The 27986-nt window shown below is 39.3% G+C and overlaps 1 protein-coding gene across 3 annotated transcripts; it reads left to right on the forward strand.

Moving 5' to 3' along the window:
• The first annotated feature begins 117 nt into the window (after window positions 1-117).
• Window positions 118-27975, forward strand: mink1 (misshapen-like kinase 1). 3 transcript variants are annotated; one of them, XM_077505227.1, is made up of 32 exons: window positions 118-1368; window positions 5886-5951; window positions 6331-6513; window positions 6585-6695; window positions 7342-7432; window positions 7880-8010; window positions 8094-8148; window positions 9770-9848; window positions 10410-10585; window positions 10686-10755; window positions 11392-11602; window positions 12698-12805; window positions 13325-13411; window positions 14695-14871; window positions 15285-15455; window positions 15661-15927; window positions 16135-16214; window positions 16965-17068; window positions 17143-17234; window positions 17443-17466; window positions 17706-17857; window positions 17930-18047; window positions 18268-18384; window positions 19074-19185; window positions 19322-19471; window positions 19956-20099; window positions 20885-21019; window positions 21133-21233; window positions 22361-22510; window positions 22587-22746; window positions 22823-22962; window positions 23947-27975. In XM_077505227.1, the coding sequence occupies exons 1-32, from the start codon at window positions 1312-1314 to the stop codon at window positions 24028-24030; spliced, it is 3903 nt and encodes a 1300-aa protein (XP_077361353.1). In that variant the 5' UTR covers window positions 118-1311; the 3' UTR covers window positions 24031-27975. The 3 variants fall into 3 exon arrangements, with proteins under 3 accessions (XP_077361353.1, XP_077361356.1, XP_077361355.1); XM_077505230.1 differs by having other exon boundaries at window positions 15769-15927; XM_077505229.1 differs by lacking the exon at window positions 17443-17466.
• Window positions 27976-27986: the final 11 nt, after the last annotated feature.

The raw sequence follows: 27986 nt of genomic DNA on the forward strand, positions 1-27986 counted from the left end.
AAAATGCATCCAACCTGGAGAAACATGACAATGCGTTGCATCATGATGGCGTGACGTCACTCGCACAAGTGATAAAGTCCAGCATTACTATTGCGCTCATTTGTCCCTGATATCTTGCCGTAGCCACCCACAGAGACGCAAACACTTGAGGAGTTTAGTGCGCAGCCAATCGTCGACACAACCCCGCAAATCCTCAGACTGTACTGAGAGCGAGGCTGGGAGTGGGAGGGAGCGTTTGGAAGCAAAACATGGCGAAATAACAAGTTTGCCCGTCAGACGCTGTTTTGGGCTGGGCGCGCTATACCGCAGTGTTGGATTTACAGCTACAGAGCGCTCCAATCTGGATTCGTGGATACGAACGCGACGCGCAACTTTAAAGAGTCGAGGGCCCGGTTTCGATGAAGTGTTGCGGGGGCTGGTCTAGAACACGCCGCTCGCCTGCCTGTGTGTGTTTTTCCGGAAAGGTTGGCATCGCTGGGCGCGACTGTCAACACAGAAAATGGAAGAAGGAAAGTTTATTCTAGAAAAGACTGTTTAGCTTTCTGTCTTAGCCGCGTTAGCTAAAACTGCTTTGATCGCGCCCACCTGTCTCATCGGATCGTCAAATTTGGGGTTATTTGGGAAGTTTACGTATTGAAAGACACTTGCAACAACACCATCGGGTATATTTACTTAAGGATAATGGTGCCAGTTTGATAGGCGGTTCTGCTGCGGTGCTGAAGAACCCGGGCGCCATCACATCATTGCGTTCGCTGAAAAAAAAAAAAAAAAGCTGCGTGTTTTGGCTTTTCCACCCTTTTTATTCCGTCACCAACAATACATTGGTGTCATTTTCCCCTTTTTCCTCTCTGCGGAATGCTTCCCATGACAACGCAGCTGGGATGTCATTCGGAAAAGAAGACGTCTTGTTAAAATGAACGCAGCAAGGTGTTCAACAGTGGAGGTGCACTGCTTGGAAAAGCTGATCGTTCTTCGAAGGGCGCCTATGGCCGACTTGCAGTAAAAAGTTTGTTTAAACGAATGGTGTATTTTAAGTTAGCCGTGGTTTAGCGCGACGTGAACTATTATTTTATTCGACAAGAGGACATTACGAGGTGTCGACAAGAGTTGCCGCGAGCTAGCCAAAGCATGCTCGAAACTGCGATGTGTTTGCTAATCTGAGTGCCATAACAATTTTTAGCAAACTGGACTGCCTATTGGCCATTTAAGATCACCAAAGGTGCCATCTTCACACCCTCAAAGTGCTCCTTGTGGAAAAAAAAAAAAAATCTGGCTAACTTGTTTTAGCTAACGTTGCAAGTTTGGCCAGCCATGTCTGAAAACGCCCCCACGCGAAGCCTGGATGACATCGACCTGGCAGCTCTGAGGGTGAGTACGCAAGTACTGTTAAGAGCTTGAAGAATCCTGTTGCACTTTATCCATTGTTGACGTTGATACAGCACAACGTTCAGTGTGAAAAGAACTGCAGGTTTATGGCACAAGCGACCATTTCATGCCCACGCAACAAAGTTGAAGCTAGAATGAACAACACTGTGTGTGTGGCCTGTTTTTAGTTGCAATAGGCCACTGCAGCCTTGCAGATCATTCAGGCAAGACAAGCCACCAAATTGTATTCTACTAATGAATGATGATATACTTCTGCCATCAAGTGGATGCCTATTTCGATATATTGTTGGTAGTAAATACAACATTTTTCTAATTTCCTGTGGCACACTTGGCCACACAGTGGTTCAAGAATAATTGGGTCACCTTCCATGATTTCAACACTGAAATGTTTGCGTGCCCACTCCTTACTTTGTGGTTATAAAGGCATTAAAAAAATGCCTCTGTAAACTTCAATTTTACAGATTACATGTTTGGTGTGTAGACTACCGTTTACCAACAGTTATTGATTATTGGTACTACATATGTTACATTAGAAAGGGGAAAAAAATCTCACAGCCCACTTGCAGACAAAAATGTCAAAAATAGTATACTGAAATAGAGATTTTTGTCACAATTTACTTACGTTTCCCTTCACATACTCGATAGTTTCTTAGCAGTTGGGATTGGTAATCGCAAAGCTACTGTTTTCATCACCTTACATTCTCCAATACTGTAAGGTTTTTGTTTATTACATGAAGTAATTAAGAGAATCATGGTATTGGCGCACTTATTAACACGTTAACAGTACTGACTCCCAGTGAAGACACAATACAATGCTGTAGCTGTCCAATAACCAACTTTGTGTTGTGGTGTGCTCCCTAATTTTAAAACAACAACAAAAACATAAACACAGTAAACCCAAGCTTTACAGATAGATGCCTTTGTTGGCTCTTGTGATGATGTGTGTTCTGTGAAACAATATAGTGTCAAAGGTCAGGTAATTACAGCTATCAAGTGTCGCCACCTTTTTCTTCCTGATGCGAAAACAGAGGCGTCTTGTTGACGTTTGGTGTTTTATTTGTTCAAGTGGATGATGCATCCAATTGTGGCACAGCTTCTATCTGAGCGCAGGCCTATTTGAAAAATGGAACAACTTTTTTCTGTTCATTGTAGGATTTTGGATTGATTTTATTGGTCCTCTCATTAGAAACTAGAATGATACTTAGTGAAACATTTCTTCAGATTACAAAGGTGCCTGATGAGAAGATTATTTTTCAATTATTTAGGGTGCTAGCTTGTCCCCCTGAAAGCTATTGTTTGCCCATGCACCACGAGAGAGAAACATGCGTTAACACACTGCCTCCTGACACAACAGTTATTCTTAAAACTAAATAATAATAAGAATTTTTTTTAAAAAAGTTATTTTAACGGCACTATCGTTTAGCCACTTCTCAATTGATTATAGTAGCCGATGTTTACATTTGCATCCAATTACTGAGAGTTTACTAGGTAAATTAGGTTGTTGTGATGTAATTCTCAAGTGGGAATATATGCATTGTAATGTAATAACCAGCGTAATTGTCCTGACACCCGAGTTGATTTCTTGCTTTAGAATTCAAATGATCAGCACACACGCTTAGCTGCAGTGTTGTCCTCGTAAATTATTTTCCAGTACAGCTTATCTTGACATCATTTTAACTGATTAAATTAATGATATTGTGATAGCTGTAGCAATGACCACATGCCAGTTTCCTGGGAGATTTCGATCTAAAGCACACAGCCAGTTGTGATGTAGTAATCATTTTTATAGTCCTCATTATTTATTTTTCTTTTGTATTTAAGTTTAGCAACAGGGGAATTGGAATGTGTAGGTCAAATACATCAATATTAACAGCTCCAGAATGTGTTTTGTAGCATAAATCGAAGAACAGCAAGTCACATCTCTTATGGGAATTGGGTACAGCAGACATTTTTGTTGGATTTCTTGCCAGGTTTCAGTTTTTGAGGTCTTTTTCATGTGGTATGGTGGGAAACCATTTGATGTACTTAGTTTGGCGCATGCGTGATAACGGCGCTTGTCCTAATCAAAGCATTAGTAAATTAAATCAGTTTTCCTCAGTTCTGTACTGGTCGGCGGTGGCTGTCTCAAAGGATATGCTGCTTCTATTACTGTTAGTGTGAAACTGCAATTTTGTGATTTGGGTCAGCCACAACATTTTTCGTCAAGCATGCTACATAAGGAGCAAGAGTGAGTCCCTACATTTAAGAAGTGTTTCTTGTGCTCTTTTTACTTGTTGGCTCGACTATACTGCTATTACGTCTAACGTGCATATTTCATACATATAAATATGTGAAATAACTACTCAAGTGTGTATTACTTTTACTTATTGGATTGGGAAATGTGAGGGGGGGACTAATTTTTAAAACAATTTTTATTGATTTGATAGTGGGTGAACTTGACAATAATTATGCTTCATGATGTTTGGGCACTAGAACGATTCTCTACTAACTAACCACGTATGCTGCAAAGAACATTGCAGGAATATGGGGTGGGAGGAGGGCTTAGTGTCTTTGAGACACACTGTGAACAATAGGCTGATATTTCTTTAAAAAAAAAACAAAAAAAACAATAACCGCCGTATTGAATTTGCACATCAATATGACAGCGTGTTGAACAAAGCGATTTGCGATGCAGTTTTTCATGGCTCTAGCAAGACAACTTGTAAGTCGCACTTGCAGAAAGCCGTTGGATTGAACGCTTCCCTGCATTTAGCGTTTTTTGCAGTCATTGCCCACAATTTGTTTGGCAGTGTCTGCTGCTTCCGGCAGCGCTCCTTGAGCAGAACTGTGCCCCTCCTCTTCTATCACTCCATTCCTCTCATCCTACTCTCTTGTGTTGGACGTGGGTGACTGGCGCCTCTGCCTTTGGCCACCCACTCGATCATTACATTATTTTCCTCTACTTCTCATATGTGTCTCTCTCTTGTACCTACTATGGTTCCTCTTCTTTAGTCTGCATGGATTCATCAATCAGGAATGTTTGTTCGAGTTATATCATGCTATTTATCAAAGTATGTGTACTGTTTTTTCCCATGAATGTTTCCTGTCTCAAAAGAATTTCTCCCTGCGTTGTTGGAGGCAGAAACCCCGTCATTGGAAACAGATGAAAGCAGGACGGGTCATGCTTTACATTCTAAATCCTAAGCAGCAGTCTCACCACCCGCCCACACATCTTAACGCCATATTGAAATAGCATGAAAGTGGATGTGCCTGTCACTTTCCTCCATCTCCCTTGGGAGGCAGTTGCGCATTTAATTCAGAGCAACACAGTCATTAGTAGCGCTTAAATTCGTGGTCAGCAAAACTTTAAATGTCCAAATCAAGAAAATCGCCGGAGGTGCTGTCAATATTTAGTATGTGCTGTCAATGCTGTCCTCTATTTATTAAAGCTTGTTTGAGGCAATATAGTTTGTCAGTGAGTGACAACGAAATTGAGATCAGATTATTTGTATGTAAAGTAAATGCACTGTGAGTTTCAAGACCTTTACAGGTCTTTAACAGGACAGTATGTAAAATCTCCTGCCATCTAGTGGTGAACTAATTATTCATTTTAAAAACCCACTATTAATTTCAATAATATGCAAAAAAGAAATATATTCTATCACACCAACATACATTTTAATAGGTCTGGTAATCATTAATTACATTCCGTAGATCGTGACATGTTTTGCCGCCAAAATGTTCAGGAACGTTCAAGACAAGTTGTTGTGACTAACCAAACCAAATGTCGTCACTGAGATAAGAAGACGGGGCCCGCTGATTCCAGGTGTTTGATATTGTCTCATTATAGTTTGCTGGTATTTAGCTCCTTGCTTCTGTTCAGTCTTTGTTGGATAGTTTGTGTCTGTTGGTGATTCCTTGGTTTCATGTCCCCCAAGTAAGTGTAGTGTTTGCTTCTTAGATTTTTTTTTTCTATTTATTTGTTGTTGTTGTTTTTACTTTTGTTAGTATCTTCAAAATTCCAAAGGGACTTGTTTTCCTTTTTGTTTTGGCAATAAAAAATATTTTTTTATGAGCACACCCGCCTTGCTTTACCTGCTTCTCTGCACTTGGGTCCACAACCCCACATGTCACATAATACAAAGTAATAACAAATTAATTGTGTCTTATGGTTAATCAATAGAATTGTGTAAAGCTGTTTTTAATTCATGACTGGAATTTTTCAGTCGTGTTTTTGTGCATGTTCTGCTTTGTTCTCCCATCAGCGAGGTCATATTTCAGCAGGTGGAGTTGATTAGTATTTCATTATTTCATTTCAACAATATATCCAATCAGTGAAAACCGTATGCGGTGATATATTCGAATGATGCCAATTTTGATCCAGTTATTTCTTTTGGCTCTTTATGTGCTAAGAATTTTGTCCTCATGTGTGCGCTCCAAGATAGAGAATGTTTGTCCGTGTCTTGAGGTTTCTGAATGCTGCGTGTGACCTCAATGAATGTGTTGTGTGCATTTCGCAGGATCCGGCAGGAATCTTCGAGCTGGTTGAGGTGGTCGGCAATGGCACATATGGGCAGGTTTACAAGGTGAGATGTGATGTAGAAAAAGTGTTAAGAGGTCACCAGTACAATAAACAGAGTTCAACTTTATCAATTAGCAAGACTGTTTTGCTCTGTGTAGGGGGGAAAAAAAGTGTTTGATACATGGTGAAGGCTTTATAAATCAATTCCCCCATTCTGGCTCTTACCATGTATTAGTGTTTGAGTTGAAGTTTCTTATATTTTTGGTCTGTAAAATGTAAGCCCTCAGTGTGAAATATAAAATTGGCTTTGGCGGTAAGCTGCGACACTGTTGCTGATAAAGCAGAATGGCGTCCACGGTGATTATTTACACTTTAATTGGCTGTGTCTGGAACAAATGCAATGTTTGAAGTTGAGCATCATCTCATCGTGTCGTTCAAATCAGGGCCGCCACGTGAAGACGGGCCAGCTAGCGGCCATCAAGGTGATGGATGTTACAGAAGAGGAAGAGGAGGAGATCAAAGCTGAAATCAACATGCTGAAAAAATACAGCCACCACCGCAACATAGCCACTTATTACGGTGCCTTCGTCAAGAAGAGCCCACCAGGACACGATGACCAGCTTTGGGTCTGTTGTTGACGATTTCAACGGCGTTGTTATTGTTGCTTTTGTTAAATAAGGTTTGTATTTCTTTACAGTTGGTGATGGAGTTCTGCGGGGCTGGCTCAGTGACTGACTTGGTGAAAAACACAAAGGGCAGCTCTCTGAAGGAGGATTGGATAGCGTACATCTGCAGAGAAATCCTTCGGGTGAGAAATGACAATCACACCAGTCAAGTCCCTTCAAACAGGCGGGTTACATTCTGTGCAATGATTTCACTGGTTTATCTCTTGGAGTGGGAGATTGACTAGCAGTGAAACATTTATATACATGCACATATACAGGGCTTAATAAATTTATGTCATTATTTCTCTTAGAGGTCCTTCCAGCATGAAGTGTTATTTATTTATGTATTTATTTATTTTAGACCATCATTTTTTGTGAGATTTTGATTGATATATTTTATTTTTAAATACATTATTAGTGGGTGAATTATTGTTTGTTTTTTCACAAATTATAATCAGAATTAAACACTACACTTTAAAATTATAAAAAAACAAACAGTAGAATAGGAAGTGTATAAATCATAGGTCACCAACTCTGGTCCTTGAAGGCACCCATCCAGCATGTTTTTGATGTATCCCTCTTCCAACGCGCCATATTCAGATTATCAGATCATCAAGCTCTGCAGAAGCCTGATAACGATCCTGATCGTTTGAATCAGGTGCGTTGGAGGAGGGAAGCATCCAAACCATGCTGGATAGGTGGTGCCCTCGAGGACCAGAGTTGGTGACCCCTAATATAAATGTATCAAAAGAGCTAGTAATATTTTGTTTTGTTTCTATTTGTGTCCAGGGCCTTTCCCACCTTCACGGCCACAAAGTCATCCATAGAGACATAAAGGGCCAGAATGTTCTGCTCACAGAGAATGCAGAGGTCAAACTTGGTATGCTTGAAAGTGCTTGGCCATTGTATAAGTTTTTGCATTTTGCTGGTGTTGGGTGGAAACCTTGCATCTCCAAAACCATCACTTTCCAGGAAGCCAGTATTGATTTGGGGGGTGCAGGGGTAGAGGAATGACCAAATTCGGACGTTTGAGGCTTTGGCCTGATGGATAACAGCAATATTGTCTCCCCTGTCTGTTTGGATCACTGAAATCAATTTTAATCGGGTCAAATTGGTTTATTTGCAAAATTAAGGGTGTGAGAAGAATCTTTCTGGTGATTAAAAGGATGTCAGAATGAATTTTAAGTAATGTTTTTCCTCAATAAAGTCAAATGTAATTAGTAATAATGATCAAGAATGTTTGACTAAGAATCGTATTGACTGTTTAACAAAATGAACAAAAGCAGTACTGCTTAGTAATTTGTAATGTCTCACCTCCTGTGTGCAGTTGATTTTGGAGTCAGTGCTCAGTTAGACAGGACAGTGGGCCGTCGAAACACCTTCATTGGTACGCCTTACTGGATGGCGCCAGAAGTCATTGCCTGCGACGAGAACCCCGACTCGACCTACGACTACAGGGTAACAACACTTCTGAAGTGTGTGCGCTTTTATGAAGATTTGAAACCCATAGACTGAAGTGTTGTCCTGTTCGCCGCCCCCAGAGTGATATCTGGTCCTTGGGAATCACCGCCATTGAAATGGCCGAAGGAGCGCCGCGTAAGTCAGTCATTCATTAATTGGGTTGACTCCACACTTTACCTTTGTGGTTGAGTCACGGGGAGCTCATAGTCTCGAAGCTCAGAATCTTGCATATGCAGTTTTGTTGTCTTCAGATGGACAGCTGACTCATTGCAATCAAGCGAGTGTAGTCGTGAGCTGGCAGAGCGCCTGTAGAGGCTGATTGCACAGATATCTCCGGTCTGCTTTGCAGGGAGAGCTTGCTTGTACAATTAATCACAGATCTGGTTAAAATTTTCTTGTCTAACAGTGTTAACAGCAAGACTGAATGACCTTACGTAATCTCATTTTGAGGATGTAACACTTAATCGCTAAACATAATGAATGCTTGAGCACAATTTTAGAAGCTGTGTGTATTATTTCTGAAATGTTTGTTTGTCAGTTAGGATAGTTTTGTCATGAGTCTTTTTTTTTTTTTTTTTTTTTTTATTTATTTATTTATTTATTTATTTATTTTTTTTTTTTAGCTATATAACCTCTATAGTGTTAATTTGGAAACAACAATAGTTAGAGGTCATTTGTTTTCAGAAGTTTTTTATTCATTGGTATTGAAACTGGGACTGTGTTGGTAATTTATCAGTTAGCAGGTTGAATTAGTCCCCACAGTGCAGCGTTCAGGAGCACAAAGTGCTTAAAAAAAAAAATAAATAAAAAAAAAAAAAAGTCAACTTTGCTCATGAAGGCATGTCTTGCTCAAACTACTGTCGAATGTTTTTGTTGATTTGGTCTGTGGGAATTTGTTTGAGTTGAATGTAACAATCTTGCAGTGGTTCTTCCTGACAAATTGTCCATACAATTGTCTACAAATACTTGATTGGTTGTGTAGAATCAATTATTTTTCACTGGATTGCAGTGAAAAGCTAGCTTAACTACTTCTCTTTTTATTTTTGTCATTGTATTGAAGCTTAGCGTGCTACTGCTACATTCACCTGGTAGGTACGGCAGCTACAGAGTATCTTAGCTCACTGCATTTGTGTACTTTTCCAATCAACACAATTTACCACAGGCGGACTCTAAACTGTACAAATATCAGTGAAAACGGGATGCACCTGAGCTATTTTGAGCTGTTAGCCCCTAAAACGTGGAGAAATGAACTGCAGTGAATACTTTCCTGATACATTGTATATACAGCACATATTTAAATATACAGTATAACAAAGGGCATGGTGCCGTCTGAAATCATACGTAATTGTCCTTAGTTTTCCTTTTGTCGTTTGCTTTTGCCATCATACAGCAAGCAGATTTCCAGAAGGCAGCCTCACAATAGCCAATATACTGTACTGTACTGTGAAACTTAAAAGCTAACCAGTCAGGTTTAGCAACCTACCTACGCTGGGAACAACATGACTCATGGTCCTTGCTCTTACATTCAGTATAACAATAAGCCTGAGGCATTGGGAAAGATTGGATAACACCAGATGTGCCCATGTTTGAGGATACAAAGAATCTTTGCATTGATTGCTGCTTTTATTTTCAAGCCACTTTGTGCTGGAAAATATAATATAATATCTAGTTTGGCTTCTCTTAGATTTCCATAGTAATTGATAATGGTTTTGGGATTATGTAATTGCACATCCTAACATGTTTTATTTCTTTCTAGCACTGTGTGACATGCATCCAATGAGAGCCCTTTTCCTAATTCCCAGGAATCCACCTCCTAAACTTAAATCAAAAAAGTGGTAAGTTAAATGCTCGTTTTCATTACGAGAATCAGCAAGTTGTACCAGACATCAGAAAGAATGAGGGGGGAAAAAGTTGTCCAAGCATTTCATATCAGGAGACATGACTTGACTTGAGTTTCTGTATATATAAATAAATAAGGAAATGGTAAAATACTGATTGACTACTATGAGCACAATTCATAGCATGTTGCGCAATAATTCGTCAAACTTCATGATAATAAAATGGTAGGTATGCAGTTGCAAATACCTCGTAGCTTCTACACAGTGGCATGTTTCTGCACTACCAAAGGATAAAATAAAATAAAATAAAATAGGTTTTGACTTGAGTTGAGAACCACGTGTACCAACATGTTATCCAACTAACTCTTGACTCCCTACATGGTAAATTGACTTGAATTATTATTATTATTATTTTTAATCTTGCTTTGATTTCAAGTGCCCCTCCAAAAGTAACAAATAACCAGATTTACTACGCTGCATGATTGAATTGGTTCTCTTGACATAAGATAGCCAGCTGGCAATGGATCCAAACCTCCCACTACTCAAACTTTCCCCCAGGTCCAAGAAATTTATCGACTTTATCGAGGCCTGCCTTGTGAAGACGTATCCCAGCCGTCCATCCACAGAGCAGCTGCTCAAGCACTCCTTCATCAGGGACCAGCCGACTGAGCGCCAAGTCCGCATTCAGCTCAAAGACCACATTGACCGGACGCGCAAAAAACGGGGAGAGAAAGGTCAGGAGATGAAATGGAAGAACTGACAAATCACAGAGTTGAATTGGACATAATATAGATGATCTTGCATATTTGACCCTTATTCTGATTTTTATCACAGAGGAGACAGAATATGAGTACAGTGGCAGTGATGAAGATGATGAAAACAGAAGCGACGACAGAGAGTCAAGGTATTCATGTTTTTTTTTTTTTGTTTTTTTTTTTTAAAACATCTCTGCTTCCTGTTTTTTTTTGTGGGCATTTAACAAAACAGTAAATATTCATCAAGTTTTTGCTGAATAACACTTTTGCAACAGTGTTATGTTGTCAAAGACTTGCTGTGCAAATGGAGACACTCGAAGCGCCTGACATTTTAACTGACTGCATGAAGAGAAAACTCAAGCATATGTTCTCTGCTATGTGGAACAAATGACTATTGCTGGAATTTGTTTGGGTACCTTTTCTGCCTTCTTCTGCTCTTTAAAAAATAAAAAAAATAAAAAAAAAGATAAAATATATTACATAGAGTAGAGCTGTGTGCTGCCCAGCATGTTATGGCACAACGTGTTACTCCACTTCAAGTCCACAAGTCTAAATTTGTGCTTTCTTCATGTAAAAACCTTTAAAACGATTGCTTAAAAATCTGCTATATAATTGGGGGTTCACTGTCTATTCAGGCAGCAAACTAGTTGAGCACATAATCAAGTGTGCCCTTGCTTCCTTTTAAAACAAAGCTTTCCTATGCAAGATTACGGTTAACCATCATTCCGTCCCTGATTGTGGATAAACACCCCTCACATTGTCTCATTTTCATAATTGATCACCAGCTCAATCCTCAATGTGCCTGGAGAGTCCACCCTGCGTCGGGACTTCCAGCGTCTCCAACAGGAGAACAAGGAACGTTCTGAGGCTCACAAGAGGCAGCAGGCCCAACTGGCCGCTCAGCGCAGGGACCCTGAAGAACACAAGAGGCAGCTGCTGCATGACAGACAGAAACGCATCGAGGAGCAAAAAGAGCAGCGCCGACGACTGGAAGAGGTAGTGTCCAATTTCATTTATATACTGTTAATTGACAGTAAAACGTATTTGAAGGCACTTTTATATCTGTAGCAGGTCTCGATAGAGCCATGCCACTTGTAGCAAAGCATCAAATGTTGTGCGAGTTTTTGGAGATAGACAGAGAACCCCAGTTTATTGAGGGGGGAAATATTTTGCACTAAAACTGTCATTTTGTCTAAGGAAAGTCTGCAAACTTAATGCTCACATAATATGAAACATAATAGGCGGGCTAACTTGCTGTATATTTTAAAAACCCATAAACGATCCATGAAATTCGCTTTATACCAACTCCCTATCTGACTGGTATGTATCTATCCTTTCCCCAAGTATCACCTAAAAAAAAAATCTATATTCATACCAAGTGCCGCCATAAATAAATAAATATTTAAATGAAGTTGCATAGTAGGCCTGAGTGTTCGTCAAATGTCAGACAGGTCGTATTGTTTTATATTTAGTGTTTTTACGCTGAAATTATACGGTTTACTAATTAACACGGCACAGACAGGGACAAAGCCAAGTTAAACTTTTTTTTTTTTTTTTTTTTTAAACAGTACGTAAGGACTCAATTGTGTACAAAAAAAGTAGAAGAAATATGTAGCTAAATATTTTAAAACAAACACTTATGGGGAAAAAATGCTAATGTGTTGATGCCAAAATACAACTGAACAGTAGTTACGTGATGATTCTTTCATGTACTAATAGAGAGAGCCTGGTTATTAAAGGATGTCCATCCATCTTGAATCTTAAATTTGGTGACTGCCATAAGGAATTGAATACATATTGTACTAATGGGTTCATATAGCTGTTAGCAATAAATTGGCAGAATTGAATCTCCCTCAAGTCAAAAATTTACATTTTTATTTTTTTAGGTTAGGTATGTCTTGTGAATTTGCTTGTGTAGTTGACAGTATGACTGTCTCTGTTCTGTTTCATTCCCTTTAGTTCTTTCCCCAACCCTGCGCAAAAATGTGGGCGGTTATAGTCATAAGCAGACTATCCATTATAAATTCCCCTGTGCAAACGTTGCCCCTGTGCTCATTTCTCTCTTTCCTGTCACCCCTCTCTCTCTCCCAGCAACAGAGAAAGGAGAGAGAGATGGTGAGGCAGCAAGAAAAAGGTCCCCATCGGAGACTCGACGATATGAGAAGGGAGGAAGATAGAAGGTTGGCTGAAAGAGAGCAGGTAACCAACCATGGGGGAGAAGCGCCGCAGTCGGCCAATTGGGGTGAAGTGTGGGCGTGTCGAAGAGCAACACTGTGCAAGTGGTGAAATTCCATGAGTAGGTTGCCATAGCAGCAAGGGTTCAAATTAGTGTGTTTATTCAGAGATGAGTTTTCTGTGGGTGAACGCTTTTTTTTTTTTTTTTTTACGTTTCCTGTCTCTCGTATGAATCTGCCTGCTACCAAATCACAATCACTAGCATGTCATGTTTGTTTTTCCATTCTTTTGGTGTTATGAATTTCTCTCAACAATGATTATAATGAATGCTCACTTTGATTTTTCTTCCTTGAATTCCCAAGCAGATTTTGTATGTTTCAAATTGTTGACTTTTTTTTCCCCCCAGTATATCATGTGGTTCCTGTTTACTGAAATCAACGTTACATAACTGCTCTATGATGGCGTCCTCCCATCTCCTCTCATATTTGCTTTCTCCTTTCACACCTCTTTTCCTGTCCTCCCTGCCCCCTCGCCTCTCCTCAGGAGTTTATAAGACATAAGTTAGAAGAAGAGCAGCGGCAACTAGAAATCCTTCAGCAGCAGCTGCTTCAGGAGCAGGCACTGCTTATGGTAAATAGTTCTTACTATTGGGTGATCATGTTTGGGTCATACATATCTTTAATGTCACAAGTAGATGACTGGACACCCCGTTAGGTTTACATGACTCCTAATAAACTGCTTCACGAAAACTATATCATCATACTCTTACAATTTACAAAATAATCAATTTCATTTTTTTTTTTCTTTTGTAGTCATAGTTTGCAGCGGTGTAGACCTGAACATCCCAATTAATATTTTGGCTACCTCTATAGTAACATAACAGAAATTAGAAATAGTTCTCAATAAATTAAACAGTGATGATACCACTAGTACTTTTGATATATAAAATAAAAAAAGGCAGATACTGGTAATTTTAAAAGGTGATTTTCTTTAAATTGACAGAAATAATTTAATAGCTTATCTTTCCATTTGTTTTTAAAATACATATTTTTTTATAGAACACACAATAAAAAGATAAAATATTTGGTTATAAATATTAATTAATAGGCACCTGTTAGACATTTATGACTTTAATTCCTGATCTAAAACGAAGACGAGGGCAGCCGATACTGTGCGTGTACCGATACCTTGAAATAAGGCCGATACATGTATCAGTACTTGCTCATCACTAATTCTAAACATAGTTAAGTGAGTATCCCTTTGTTGACTGTCAGACAAAACTGAGTATTATCATTGTGAATGCATCATTTTCTTCATCTCTTGAATTTGATGTTACATTATGCATATGAACCTAAAGTGGTTGAGTGTGTAAGTTTTTCCTAAATGCATTGCATAGACTCAGCGTTAAAGTACTTTTTTTTTTTTTTTTTCATGAAAGTTGCCATTTAATCTTGTTTTCTGAGCAATCAATGCCATTTTGCAGATTGTTAAACTATGTAAAATTCTTCAAACACTCATGCGTTCAGGGTGACTATAATTGCGAGTATGCTTGGCAAGTGACTCATGGTTGAATTTATTTTCATTCTTTCAGCATTTCTTGTCTTGCAGAATCAACCATCAAACATCTCAGTGACGCACGTAGCTTATAACTCACAATCAAAAACCAATAAGTTCACCGACTCGCAGTTACACTGTGTTTATTGTACCACGTGAAATGTGAGGCCGAAGAAACAGATATGAGCATATAAACTGGATGATGACTTAAAAGTTGGGCGTGGGTACCTAAAAATGTGAAACCCCTGTTAGTCAATTAAATCACTTGCTGTTGTGTTTTTGTTTTCCTTGTTGTGTTTTTTGCTGAGCGGTCTTGGCTGTGTCCAACAGCATGCTGACCACAGTGTTTCTTTGCTCAGGAGTATAAGCGTAAGCAGCTGGAGGAGCAGCGTCAGTCAGAGCGGCTGCAGAGGCAGCTTCAACAGGAGCATGCTTACTTGGTGTCTCTGCAGCAGCAGCAACAGGAAAAGAAGCCCCAACTCTACCACTATAACAAGAACTTGGAGCCCAACAACAAACCCACATGGGCCCGTGAGGTAAAACGCCGAAAAACTACAACCTAAAAGTGGACGCCAGCCTTTAACAATTCTTGACAATAATATGTTATGGGGCCTCACTAGTCTAAACATGACATTCTGATTTATATTACATTTGTGGAATAAGAGTTATGAAGGTCTCGGGTAACAACCAATCACAGGTCAGCTTCAGAGAACAGGTGAGCTGTGATTGGTTTGTGATTGATTTCATCTTCATTCGACAGCAAGTGGCAAAATGGCTGCCCCCTGAGATGGATAAAAATGGCTGGATATTACTGCTTAACTCATATTCCACTAACATATTTAGACCAGTGGGGCTGCTTAAAAAAAATTTTTTTTTGGGGGGGGGGGGGGGGGGGTGACTTCCCTTTTTATACAACTACCTTCATCCTTTTCTGTCCTACTTGCACCAGGTGGAGGAGCGAAGTAAGCTCAACAGACAGGGCTCTCCAAAAATCTGTACTACTGTTTCTGACACTGCCATCCAGTCTCGCTCAGACTCAATCAGCCAGTCTGGAGTGGCTCAGTCTGCTCAGACCCCCCCAATGCAAAGGCCTGTTGAACCTCAAGGGGGGCAGGGCAAGGTTGGTGCTAGCAATTGTTTACAAATCCGGCATTAAGACAGCTTTCCTCATCTTTCTGGAACTACTTTACACTGGAATGCTTCATCTGCTACCTTTTTAACACAAACCTTTTTCTTCTTTCCTCAAATACTTGACCTTTTCACCGGGATTGCACTCTTTTTCTGGGCCTGCTCCGTCATCCTGTGCTCCTGCTGCCATCCTAAAGTTCCAGATGGCTCACTTGGTTCCACTAAAGCCTTACGCTGCCCCTGTCCCACGCTCCCAGTCTCTGTGCGACCAGCCTACTAAGACCATGTCCGCATTCCCGACCCAGGACCCCTCCCTCGCCCCCACACCCCGACCTATCCATTCCAGAGAGTTGGTGCGGCAGAACTCAGACCCCACGTCTGAGACCCCCGCGCCACAGGCACACCAAATCAGAGAGGATCGTGGGCCCTGGATCCGCTTGCCAGATGTGGAACTCCCACCAAAGGTGTGATTAAAAAGTAACAAAGATTGTAATTATAAGCAGTGTATTTTTTTTGTTGAGGATGTTTAAAATCATTTCTTTTTTTATGTATATATATATATATTTTTTTTTATTATGATTATTGTTACTATATTTTTATTATTATTATTTTTTTTCTATTTTATTTATTCATTTATTTTATGTATTTATTATCTCATACTGAACCCTCAGATTCCCCAGAGAACAGCATCAATTGCTACAGCCCTCAACACCAACCTGACTTCTGGCATTCGGCATCCAGTGAGAGCCAGGTAACTTTCACACCCAAAGAAATCTTCATTCTTTACTTCAAATGATTAAACATTAAGAGTCAATCATTAGCAGTAGTGTTCTGCAACAAAATATTCTACATTCCAAGCATTTTATGATCTGAGAATGGAAAATTTGTTAGCTGGGAAAAAAAATAAAAATAGTGCATGAAATCTCAACATAAACCAGAAATTGGTATCTCTATTAAACTATTCTAAAATATTTTAACTTTCGTTTGAACAGTACGTTAGTTGTGTGGGTTTAGATGGCATGGCTATGAGCAGAGTTGTAAAAATAAGCCATAACCAAATGTAAGGATTATGATCTAAAACAGATACATAATGAAGTATTTAAAAAAAAAAAAAAAAACTCATAATTTGTTTTCAGACATTAGATCCCAAAAATTGATACAGGAAGTTCCTTGAGTTGCGAACGAGTTCCTTTCCTACGCTTGCAATATAAACTGAATTTCCACAAGTCGGATTTCATTTTTGTAAAATAGAAAACAAGATGCTGTTCTTTCCATTACTGTTTATTGGTGGATGGAAAAGGCAAAGATACTCCCAGTGCACAAACACAGACAAGCGCTCGCACTAGCTAAGCAGAAACACTGGGGACAAAAAGGCGGTTGAGGCACAAAATGGCGGTTGCTGTGTCTCCGCTTATATGCACAACTTCTCAAAGAATAGATGTTTCTCATGACTTTTGTGGGGTTTCATAGCGATTTGAGACTAATGGTATCCTCTGCGCAGTAATCCAGATCTCAGCCGTAACGATCGCTGGGAGCGAGGAGATAGTATTGGCATCATATCTAATCTGCCACAGACGGGCTCGTTGGAGAGGCATCGCATCCTCAGTGAGTCCTTCTGTCCCGAAAGATTCTCTGTACTTTCATGACGTCGTAACTACATGAAGCGCTATCATTTCCAGGTTCCTCCAAAATGGATTCACCCATTCTATCCCATGATAGTCGTCAGAAGCCGGGGGAGTCTCGCACCTCTTCTCGCCCAGGGCGTCCTGCTGTAAGTGATACGGTGTCATCCACTACTCTTAACGTAGGCGCTAACCAGCGAAATACCGGTAGCCAATATGCATGTCTTCAGTTTGATCATGGCCTGCATATTAACACTTAATTGGATATTTTCTCCTAACCTAAACGTTCCTTTTTGACTTGTTCCACATCATGCTGTCCCTCCTCCTAAATCCGTGTTGACATTACCTCTATTGTAGAGTTACAAGAGAGCTATAGGAGAGGTTAGTACTGAGTGTGTTTGGATGTGTTCTGTGTTCATCTGCATTCACTTGTGAATACAAAGTCGCATGTAATGCATGTTTGGTTAACTGTATGAACGAACTCGGCGTATTTTAAAATTAAGGACTTTGAATGTCAAAAAAAAAAATCATCATGTGATCTTCATTTTATGTTATCACTTTCATGTATTATAATTCAGTTATATTTGCATGCAAATGAATGGTGATATACATGATTCCAGGATCATGGGCTTTATGCCAAAGAGCGTGCTGAGGAACAGCCGAGGCCCCCAGTCAAAGCCAATGATTACTCCTCCTCCTCGGAGAGTAGTGAGAGTAGCGAGGAGAGCGAAAACGGAGAAGGCATAGAAGAGGAGGAGAGTCCCACTGATCGGTAATATTGTCATTAGACAGGCAATTTGGGGAAATTGCGGGCAAAAACAAACAAACCCTCATTTGATTTTAGTCACAGGGATGCAGATACCGATTCAGTCAACACGATGGTGGTTCATGAAGACGAAGGCGAGGAGGCGGAAGGGGAGGAAGCCGGAGGTTACGGAGATCAGACGATGTTGGTGCAAAGGGTGAGCCATGTCTGTGTAATGCAGCTGAAAATGCACCGTGAACTAAATGAAATAGTTGGAATTCACGCCAAACGCAAGATAAGTTTGTTCACTTGAGCCATTTGATGTAAATATAATTAAATGAGAAGTTTTTTTTTTTATTTTTTTTTTTTTTTTTTTTTTTTTTTTTTTTTTTGCTATATATGAAAGAAGTTTGTGTGCTTGTTCTTGTATTCGAAAGACCCCAGAAAAGAGGAGCCACAATGGATACACTAACTTACCAGATGTGGTCCAGCCCTCCCACTCCCCCACGGATTCCGCCACTCACTCGTCCCCTGGGAAGGACTCAGTTTATGATGTAAGAGTGATGCTAAGTATATCAGCCCAAAATGCTCGGTTTATTTTTATGCATTCTATTATATACAGTACTGCATCTCCTTCCACCTCACGTAGGACCTGGAACTTGACAACAAGTTTGATTATTTGGGGTTTATCAATACAAACATACAAATTTTACAATTAAAATGTGTTATTGTTACTATTATTAACTCATTCACTCCCAGGTCATTTTCGCTGTTTTACTGGATTTTGACTGATTTTGCAAGGCCCATAGCATATTGTGTCCTATTGCTATAAAAACATGGAACCTACCAAAAGAAAGATTAAAGTCTCTTCTTTCATCAGGAAAAAAGTGTATTTCTAGCTGTTTCCATTTTGCATCAATTAGAATTAGAACATGGCTAAGTTTCATCATTATTCACAAATCTGTTTAAAATAGTGGGGAAAAGAGCTTTTGATCTCTTATACTCTGCTGCCATCTGCTGGCCGTTTTTGTAATAACTACCATTGCTTCAAGCATTCTTTTCAGTTCAGAGGTTGCATCAAAGCCAAAACGTCTAATTACATCTTTGGGAGCATGGTAATATTTAAAATAGAACGTATTTATACGTTTTTGGGAGTAAATGAGTTAATTGTAAAATGTGCGTTAAACCTTGAAATTAAAAATTGGATTGCTGTCATTCCCTCATCCATGCTCTTCTCCACTAGTATCAGTCCAGATGTTTGGTCAAGGCACCTGGCAAGTCCTCCTTCACCACCTTTGTGGATCTTGGAATGTACCAGACACCGGGAGGTACCGGGGATAACATTTCTGTTGCCAGTGAGTCAAACAGTTTTTCAGTGTTTGTTGGGCCTTGTGCAAAAGTGCAATATACGTGATTTATTCATCAATTCTCGTTTGTCAAATTGTATTCCTTTATCTAATCAAACCCTCCTCATTCCCCTATTATGTCTAGGCTCAAGGTTTGAACAGCTGAAGATGGAGGTGAGGAAAGGTTCCATGGTGAATGTGAATCCCACCAACACACGCCCCCCCACTGACACACCGGAGATCCGAAAGTACAAGAAGAGGTTCAACTCTGAGATTCTGTGTGCGGCGCTTTGGGGTGAGGGAGATACCAGAAGCAGATAATTTTGACATTTGTATAGTAATGAATGATTCATAGTGCCATTCCTCAATCATCCTTGTTTTTGTGGAAATCAGTCGACTAGTTGATGTGCTCACAAACATGACCAAAACTAGCGTGCATCACATGAAATGAAGATCTTGGGTTGCTCATTCTGTGACACAAATAACTCTCCATGAGAGAACAAAGCATATCTGCTTGTATAATCAAATTGTTTTTATTCAAATCTATTCCAGCTCCTTTGACCTTTTCACAAAAGCTGTTTAGCATAAGTAGCATCTCTCCGCCTGATTAAGAGTTCTAATTTTCTGATACACTATCTGCAGATAGTGATAAATTGAAATGGTAGTGCAAAAGATATTTTCATCTGGCGTTATCTAGTAACTGTAAAACCTGTTACATGAAAATCCCTCATTAATGTCTCACCATCCATAAGACATCTAATAACTTTGTGTCTCTCTAGGTGTGAACCTGTTGGTGGGGACAGAGAATGGCTTGAAGTTGCTGGACCGCAGTGGACAGGGCAAAGTTTACCCACTCATCAACTCGCGCAGGTTCCAGCAGATGGACGTTTTGGAGGGCCTGAACCTGCTCATCACCATTTCAGGTCATTAATGCTGCTCACTGCATTTGATTTTGGATGCAAGCTCTTTGAGGACATGACTCAAACCAACCAATGTGTCAACCAATTTAACTTGAAGCAACTTGCAGATTGTAACATGTATTGTGAACAGTGGTACTGCTAGCAAAGCAAGCAGCCCATATTACTATACTGTATACTTTTTTTTTTTTTTCAGATACAATTCCGCCCACGTAGTTTATCCACACAAATGACTTCAAAATAAAAGCCAAAATTCAGATTTCCCCCATCTAATTTCCACATTTTTTTTAACCTATTTTTTACCTTGGCTTATTCCAACCACAATTTTTTTTAATAAAAAAAAAAAAAGCCAAAATAATGTTTTTTACCAATTCAAATGGTTCCAACTTTAAACTCTTCATCTTATCCCAAAGAGATTTTTGTCTAAATAAAAAGTCAAATTAAGCTTTATTTTTTTTTCTCTAATTCCTACCTTATTTTTTTTTAACAGATTCAAACCATTCCAACTTTAAGATGTTCTAACCCTCCCAATTCTTTTCTTCAGAATTTCTCAGTAAAAGCCCAATTTTAATAAGTTGGAGTTTATACCTAGAATTTCCACATCACTTGGTCAGTTCAAAACATTACAGCTTGAAACTATTCACCAAATGCAGCTTCATGGAACTTTGCAATACTCTTAATCAAAATTCCTTCTATAATTTTCTACTGTTTATCACAATTTCAAAAAATGTGATAAGACTTGGAAAACAGAGGTCTAGTACTAAACGTAATCTCCTACTGCTTCACTGAAGGCAAGAAAAACAAGGTGCGCGTCTACTACCTGGCCTGGCTGAGGAATAAGATCCTTCACAATGACCCCGAAGTGGAGAAGAAGCAAGGCTGGACCACTGTGGGTGAGATGGAAGGCTGCGTGCACTACAAAGTTGGTGAGTGACGGACTTATTATTGCCTGTGGCAGATTCTCATAAATGTATTCGCTGGTGGTGAATTATTGATTTGAGTATGCAATATCACATGTCCTTGTGGTCGTTCCCTCTAGTGAAATACGAGAGGATAAAGTTCCTGGTGATTGCTTTGAAGAATGCTGTGGAAGTGTATGCTTGGGCGCCCAAGCCTTATCACAAATTCATGGCCTTCAAGGTAGTATGAGCAGTCACACGTGATGAAGTATTTATATCTTTTTGTGGTTATTTTAGGGGTGTCAAAATGAGTGCGTTCATTTTGAGTTTAGCGCCACAAATTTTTGTTATCTGTTTCGATGAATGACCACCCCTTACTTGGAAAGCCTGTATTGGGGGAACTCCAGTTGCAAGGCAGCACACACGTCCACGTCAATATTTAGCAGTAATAAATTTAATAATTACGCATAATATTTGTGGAGACTGGGGTCAAGTTGTATTTTAAGAAAATTAAAAACATCAGAATTTCATAAGTGACTTAATGTTAGTGATTAGATAGCTCTTAATAGGAAAAGAAAAATGCACGGACCTGTCATCTTACAAATGCAATTATGCCTTCTAGTGGCAGAAAAATGACCAACAAAAATCAAGATCACTTGTTTTTTACAGTACAGTACGTCTTTTTAATTGTAACAAAATTTTATGAATTATTAATAAATTACTGTATCAATGACTTAAAAAATGCAGCCATATTTAGCAGTAATAAATTTAATAATAATGCATAATATTTGTGGAGACTGGGGTAAAGTTGTATTTTAGGATTTTTAAATGTGCAGAATTTCATAAGTGACTTCATTTTAGAGATTAGGTGGCTCTTAATATGAAAAGAACTGAGCTGTCATCTTACAAATGCAATTATGCCATGTAGTGGGAGAAAAATGACCAACACAAATCAAGATCACTCGTTTTTTTTTTTTTGTTTTTTTTTTAAACAGTAAAGTACATCTTTTTAATTGTAACTCAATTTTATGAATTATTAATAAATTACTGTATCAATGACTAAAAAAAAATGTAGCCATATTTCTATTTAACTTTTTTATTCCACTTATGTTAGCAAGAATATGAAAACTAGTAAAATAGTTTATTGTACATTTAGAACAGATGCCCTGCGATTGGCTGGCAACCAATTCGAAGCCAGCTGGGATAGGCTCCAGCGCCCTTTGCGACCCTTGTGAGGAGCAAGCGGTTCAGAAAATGGATGGATGGATGAGTTAACTATTGAAGTTATGCGATTAATTATGATTAAAACAATTAATTTAATTGTATGACTCATTATTTACTTCCTGCAAACACCCTCCCCTTTACTAGTCCTTTGCAGACCTGCCTCATAGGCCTGTCCTTGTGGACCTGACTGTAGAGGAGGGTCAGAGGTTAAAGGTCATCTACGGTTCCTGTGCTGGCTTCCACGCCATCGACGTGGACTCTGGAAACAATTACGACATTTACATCCCGGTCCACGTACGTTGTGTCGCTTTTGACTGGCACCAGTCTGAGAGATTTGAAACCCAATCAGATTCTCTTTGGTCCCAAACAGATCCAGAGCCACGTGACGCCGCACGCAATCGTGTTCCTGCCCAGTTCCGACGGCATGGAGATGCTTCTGTGCTACGAGGATGAGGGCGTCTACGTCAACACATACGGACGCATCATCAAGGATGTGGTCCTGCAGTGGGGAGAAATGCCGACTTCTGTTGGTACGGAATAAATGGAAACGATGGACTCGCCAGCTCAAATCGACTAGTTGTCAACTATTATTATTTTCGTTTGCAGCCCATATCTGCTCCAATCAGATCATGGGCTGGGGAGAAAAGGCCATTGAGATCCGTTCTGTGGAGACCGGCCACCTGGATGGCGTCTTCATGCACAAGCGAGCTCAGAGGCTGAAGTTCCTTTGTGAGAGAAATGACAAGGCAAGAAATATACTGTGCTTGGAAAGATTTTTGTTCGCCATGTCACAATATTAGCAAAGCTTTGGGAACACGTTTTGACAACATGTCCAGTGTTCATCTTTCCAGTAAAAGTTGATTCGATGGGTTCGATATGATTCAAGGACGCTTTAATTTCAAGCTGTAACAATGCGGTTCAAATCATTCAGACTTGATTAGTTATGATACAGCTCAATTTAAGAGAGTGTGATGCAATTAGTTTCTCGTCATTTTACAATATGAATGAACTTGTCAGGTTACTGTAAATGTTTTTTTTTTTTCCAGATATATCTAAATATTTGATACGTATCTCTATTTTTTAATGAATAATTCGTTTTGAAAAAAGACAAATTAATTACCCCCCCCCCAACCCCCCTCCCAAAAAAATTATTGACGATATTAGGGATGTAACAATAAGCGCCATATCGTAATATTAAAACTGCCACAATATCGTTAAATATAAGTTGATTTGCACCCTCTGGTTGCTATTATTATTATTTTTTTTAAGTGCATTTTAATTTTCACAAGGGCTGTTTTGGCCCTTCTATGTTTAAAATCTACATTAATTGTCAGATGAAGTAATATGTGATATAATATGTAGAATATATATATTATATTACATATTATATTATAATATAATATGTAATATGCCTGTGAAGAAAGTCAGTATGTGGAGGAACTCGATGTGTTCGTGCATTAACAACATCATAATAATAAAGCATAATAATAATAACAGAACATTGCTGTTATGTACAAAAGCACAATATTTTACTTTTTTTTTTTTTTTTTTTTTTTTTGCTGCTGGATTTTGCTGCCTAACTCATATTCCACAAACGTAATATTAATCAGAATGCCATCTTTAGACTAGTGAGGTCAATGTTTAAGATTGACTTCCTCTTTAAGTTAAATCAGTACTTAAAGTATTTGTCCTTATGATACCAACAAAAGCTCTTTCATCTCCCCCCTCAGGTGTTCTTCGCCTCCGTGCGGTCGGGAGGCAGCAGCCAGGTGTACTTCATGACCTTGAACCGGAACTGCATCATGAACTGGTGAAGCAGCGGCTGCTCCGGATCTGAAGATGGAAGTGCATCCAACATTCTTACACACACACAAACACACACAGGCGAGCATGCTCATTCGCATTAGTTTATTTACACACGCACATATATGCAGACACACTGAAAAAAAAAATCACAAAAGCAAATCAGCTTCATGGCCCCAATGATGATCAATTCTCATCATGAAAAGTCGCTGATCTCTAATTGTTTCCAGCATTTGTTTGTACTGTTTACTTGGTGAACCATACTCATTCGTAACAGCTGGCTTTCTAATTGTGAAGTACTGTACATTCCTGGATGGGTTCTCCAGATACAGAAGGAGTTATTTACCGACACTGTATGTTAAAGTTGAGCTGTAAATAGTGCCAGTCAGCCAATCATCTGCAGGTCTCTTCTGGTTTGTCGGTTTGCGATGGCACGGAAAACGCGTCGCGGCACGGCACGCCCATCTGCTGCGGCTTACGTCTCCCAGTTGTTTGGAAGCTTGCAAGAATTTCACGGCGGCGTAAGGGGAAAGTTTTGGGCCGGCTCATCCAAAATTGGAGCCGAACTGGGAGTCTTGCTTTTTGCTCATGTCTTAGTCACTGCGGATAAGCGCGCCTTCAAGTTGAAAGTAGTCATCAATGCGCAGTACTGTGACAGGCAGTACTGTGAAATGTCTTACTTTGCTGTTTTTTTGTTGTTTGTTTTTCTCCCTTCAGCTGAGGCGAGCCAATCAGTCTCCTCCGACTTGGTTCTAACATTTTTCAGAGATTTACAACAAATTTGATATTTATATGTAGTGATTCTGAATTACTGGTCTTCTTGATTTCGCTCTACTGTAATTATATTTCAATATATCCTGTTATTGTGCAGTCTTTGTTTGAGGAGAGTGTTAGTGTATGTGGCTGATCGTGTTAAGCCAGTGTGATGATGTAACTTTGGAGGAGCGCACTGGGCTCCTCTACTCTAAAATACTCCAGCTGTCGTGTGGATCTGTTATTGAGCAGTAGTGAACTGCGGGCTGATATTTGTTTTGAACTTTAGTATAAATGGCTGAAGGTCATTGTACTGTATACACTGCTAAATGGGGGACAAATACAGGCCAAAGGACGTGATCTTAAGTTGAGAAGACTCGTTACCCTCCCCGCCAGATAACTAAACAGTATTAGTGACACTGGTTCGCAATAGAAACACTGCAGGAGGTTTTGGCTGTGTGATAGCAGAGCGCTTATTTGTTAGTTTTGGAAGGATGGAGTTGTTACGCTACGGCACATTTTGTGATGACAGTCAAGAGATGTTTATGTATTGTCAAGCCAAAAGTGATAAATATACAATTATATAAATGTACAATAGCTCGAGCTTTCGAGCGTGCATGTAAGCCATTGAACTCTTAATAGCGTATCAAAGTTGTTTTCCCCTTTTTTAGTGTTTCTTTCTTATCGTGTGCCATGGCCTACATTTCACACAGGACTGTTGGCATATTTTATTTTTCTGCGGTTATTTTATCAACCTGCCATGTTTACAGTTTAAGCAGTGCCTTGGAGTTGGGACGACAATGTTAGAAGATATTATAGGATGGGTTTAAGTTTCGCCCCCAGTCTCTTATTAAACCGGAACAAGAGGTGTAATATCTAGCCTCATTGATTGTCATCTTCTGCCCCTTAAAGTGCACTTAAATCATTGAAATGCGTATTGACATGCACATAAACAGGACTATTCGATGCAGAAATTGGCAATAACGAAGAATTAAATGTCTAGTTAATCCAGTGAAAGATTAAAGGGAATGTCAACCCCCAAATTTTCTTTCCGATATGTTGAATGCACCCACACTAGTCTCAACATGGCATTTTGATTAATATTGTTCGTGGAATATGAATTAAGCAGCAACATCAATTCGTTTTTAATCCATCTCGTGGTGGCCATTTTGTCACTCGTCACCTGGAAAGGACATCACAGTTGCTTACCTGCTTTGTGTTACGTGATGTTAGCAAGCTGAGCTGTGATTGGCCGGTACCCGAGCAACTGATGTCATTTTCAATAGAAAGTAAGTCAAGGGGCGAAAAAACAAACAAACAAAACAAAACAAAAAACGGATGGATTCGGCCGCTAAATGAAGTCTTTTGTTGCCACACGTTAAGATACACAAAAAGATACATTTTGTGCACAACAGTGACTTTGATTAGATTTAATGTGATAAAGGTTTTGATCATTCATGTCATTGTTGAAAACGTTCTATTTCATCAGATTCGTCATGTTTCATTGTAAATGGATACACCGACAGCCCATTGAAAAGAGATACAATGCTGCCATCTGCTGGGCATAGTTAGTGGGTGTTTTTCATTTCACAACCCATTGACGAGGCAGCGCTCCATTAGACGTTGCACTGCCCATTTATTTATTTAAAAAAAAAAACATATTTGACGTCAATTAACGTTTATGGCAGCATACATCATGATTTAATAATCGTTATTAAACGTTTTTGGCAGTAAAAGAGTTAATTCATATTCCACAAGCACAATGTTAATCAGAATACTGCGTTTAGACTAGTGGCGCTGCATAGAACCTATTGTAAAGTTTTTGGGTCGATTCCCCTACAGAGGAGGGGGGCGGGGGGGAGTCCAGACTCGAGTGGGAGCCAGCATAGAGAAAAGCCATACTTGTGAATTGTCTAGTGACGTCCGCTCGTAGATTGTCGCTGCAAAGATAAAGTCGGCGCTTACTCTTTAATGTTGCTAATGTACCGTAGTAATGGGGAAAGTAGCCGGACTATATTTAGAGAAGTCTATTTTATAAAAAAATTAAAATAAAATGTAAATTAGTCTGAGAAATAACCGTGAATGTACTTCTATCTACGAGAGATTTGTATTTATATAAAAATGTGTGCCGCTCTATTAGTCAAAGCACAACGTGTAACAATATATGATCAGTTATGCGTGTGGACCACCTAATGGCTGTGGTCTGATGAGACTCACGAGGTGACATGAGGTCAGTTTTGGATGGGGTGCCCACCCTCTGCTTATATGCTCAGGCAGTGACGGGTATGATCTCACAGATTGCACAATTTGCCAGGTCACTTGAAGGCTTTTGGTTCTGAAGTTGTAATATGACCAGAAAATTCTGTCGTCAGTTTTGATTTTTTTTTTTTTTTTTTTTTTTCTCCCCCATAGATTGCCAATCAGAAGTTGGTTTACAGTATCGTAAATGAGGCCATGCGTTCCTAGTTTCAATTTCAGTTGTTTAATTCCCATCTCAAAAAATAACTAGCTAATTTTATTTTTCCCCAGCTTCATTCTTTTCGGCCCTGCAATGATTAACTGCTTAAGTGGCACTGGTTAGTCGTGTCTCCAGTTTCATGCCAAGAGCCTTCAAAACCTGACGTGAGTGTGTGACCACGAGGTTGTTTTGTTTCTGGACAGTCATGATGCACAAAAGTGTGTGAGAAAAAGCAATACAAGCATTTGATCAATTCATCCAGTGTGGCTTCAGGAAGTATTTAGCGGCCTTTGGCAGCCAAAATTTTTGCTGGTTGGCGAGTCACTCGTGGATTTTACTCTAGTTTTGCATTTCAGTACATTTTTTTCTTCCCTACAGTTGAGGGATTCTAAGCTTTTCTGTGTTATCTTTTCACAATCAGTAGCTGTGATGCTCGATCTTATTTTGCTTTTACACAATCCCAATTTTGAGGTTAGACACATTGATACATTGATGAAAGCTCGCTATCTACACGAGCTTATGAAGCAAATCAATAATAGTACAGCCCAAGAACTTGAGACTTTTTGAACATGAAGCTAAATGTGTTTTTGTTTTTTTTTCCTTTTATGGCTGTAAACATTGCAGTGTTTTAGTTTGCAAGTGTTTATTTGTAAGAGGTTAACTCCAGAGTGTATTTCATAAGCTCTTTAAAACTTTGAAAAGATTGTGTTCATGTCTAATACAGAATAAAAATTTCTTCATCTCATATTTGTTTCA

The sequence above is a fragment of the Festucalex cinctus genome, chromosome 18, assembly GCF_051991245.1.
Source record: "Festucalex cinctus isolate MCC-2025b chromosome 18, RoL_Fcin_1.0, whole genome shotgun sequence".
NCBI classification, from domain to species: Eukaryota; Metazoa; Chordata; class Actinopteri; order Syngnathiformes; family Syngnathidae; genus Festucalex; species Festucalex cinctus.

Bases quoted from the DNA above. Each gene is read 5' to 3' on its own strand.
- mink1 (XM_077505227.1), top strand. From the start codon at position 1,312: ATGTCTGAAAACGCCCCCACGCGAAGCCTGGATGACATCGACCTGGCA. The intron at 12,806-13,324 runs GTAACCAACCAT...GCCTCTCCTCAG, and splicing joins GGTTGGCTGAAAGAGAGCAG to GAGTTTATAAGACATAAGTT. The intron at 17,069-17,142 runs GTGAGTCCTTCT...TATCATTTCCAG, and splicing joins GGAGAGGCATCGCATCCTCA to GTTCCTCCAAAATGGATTCA.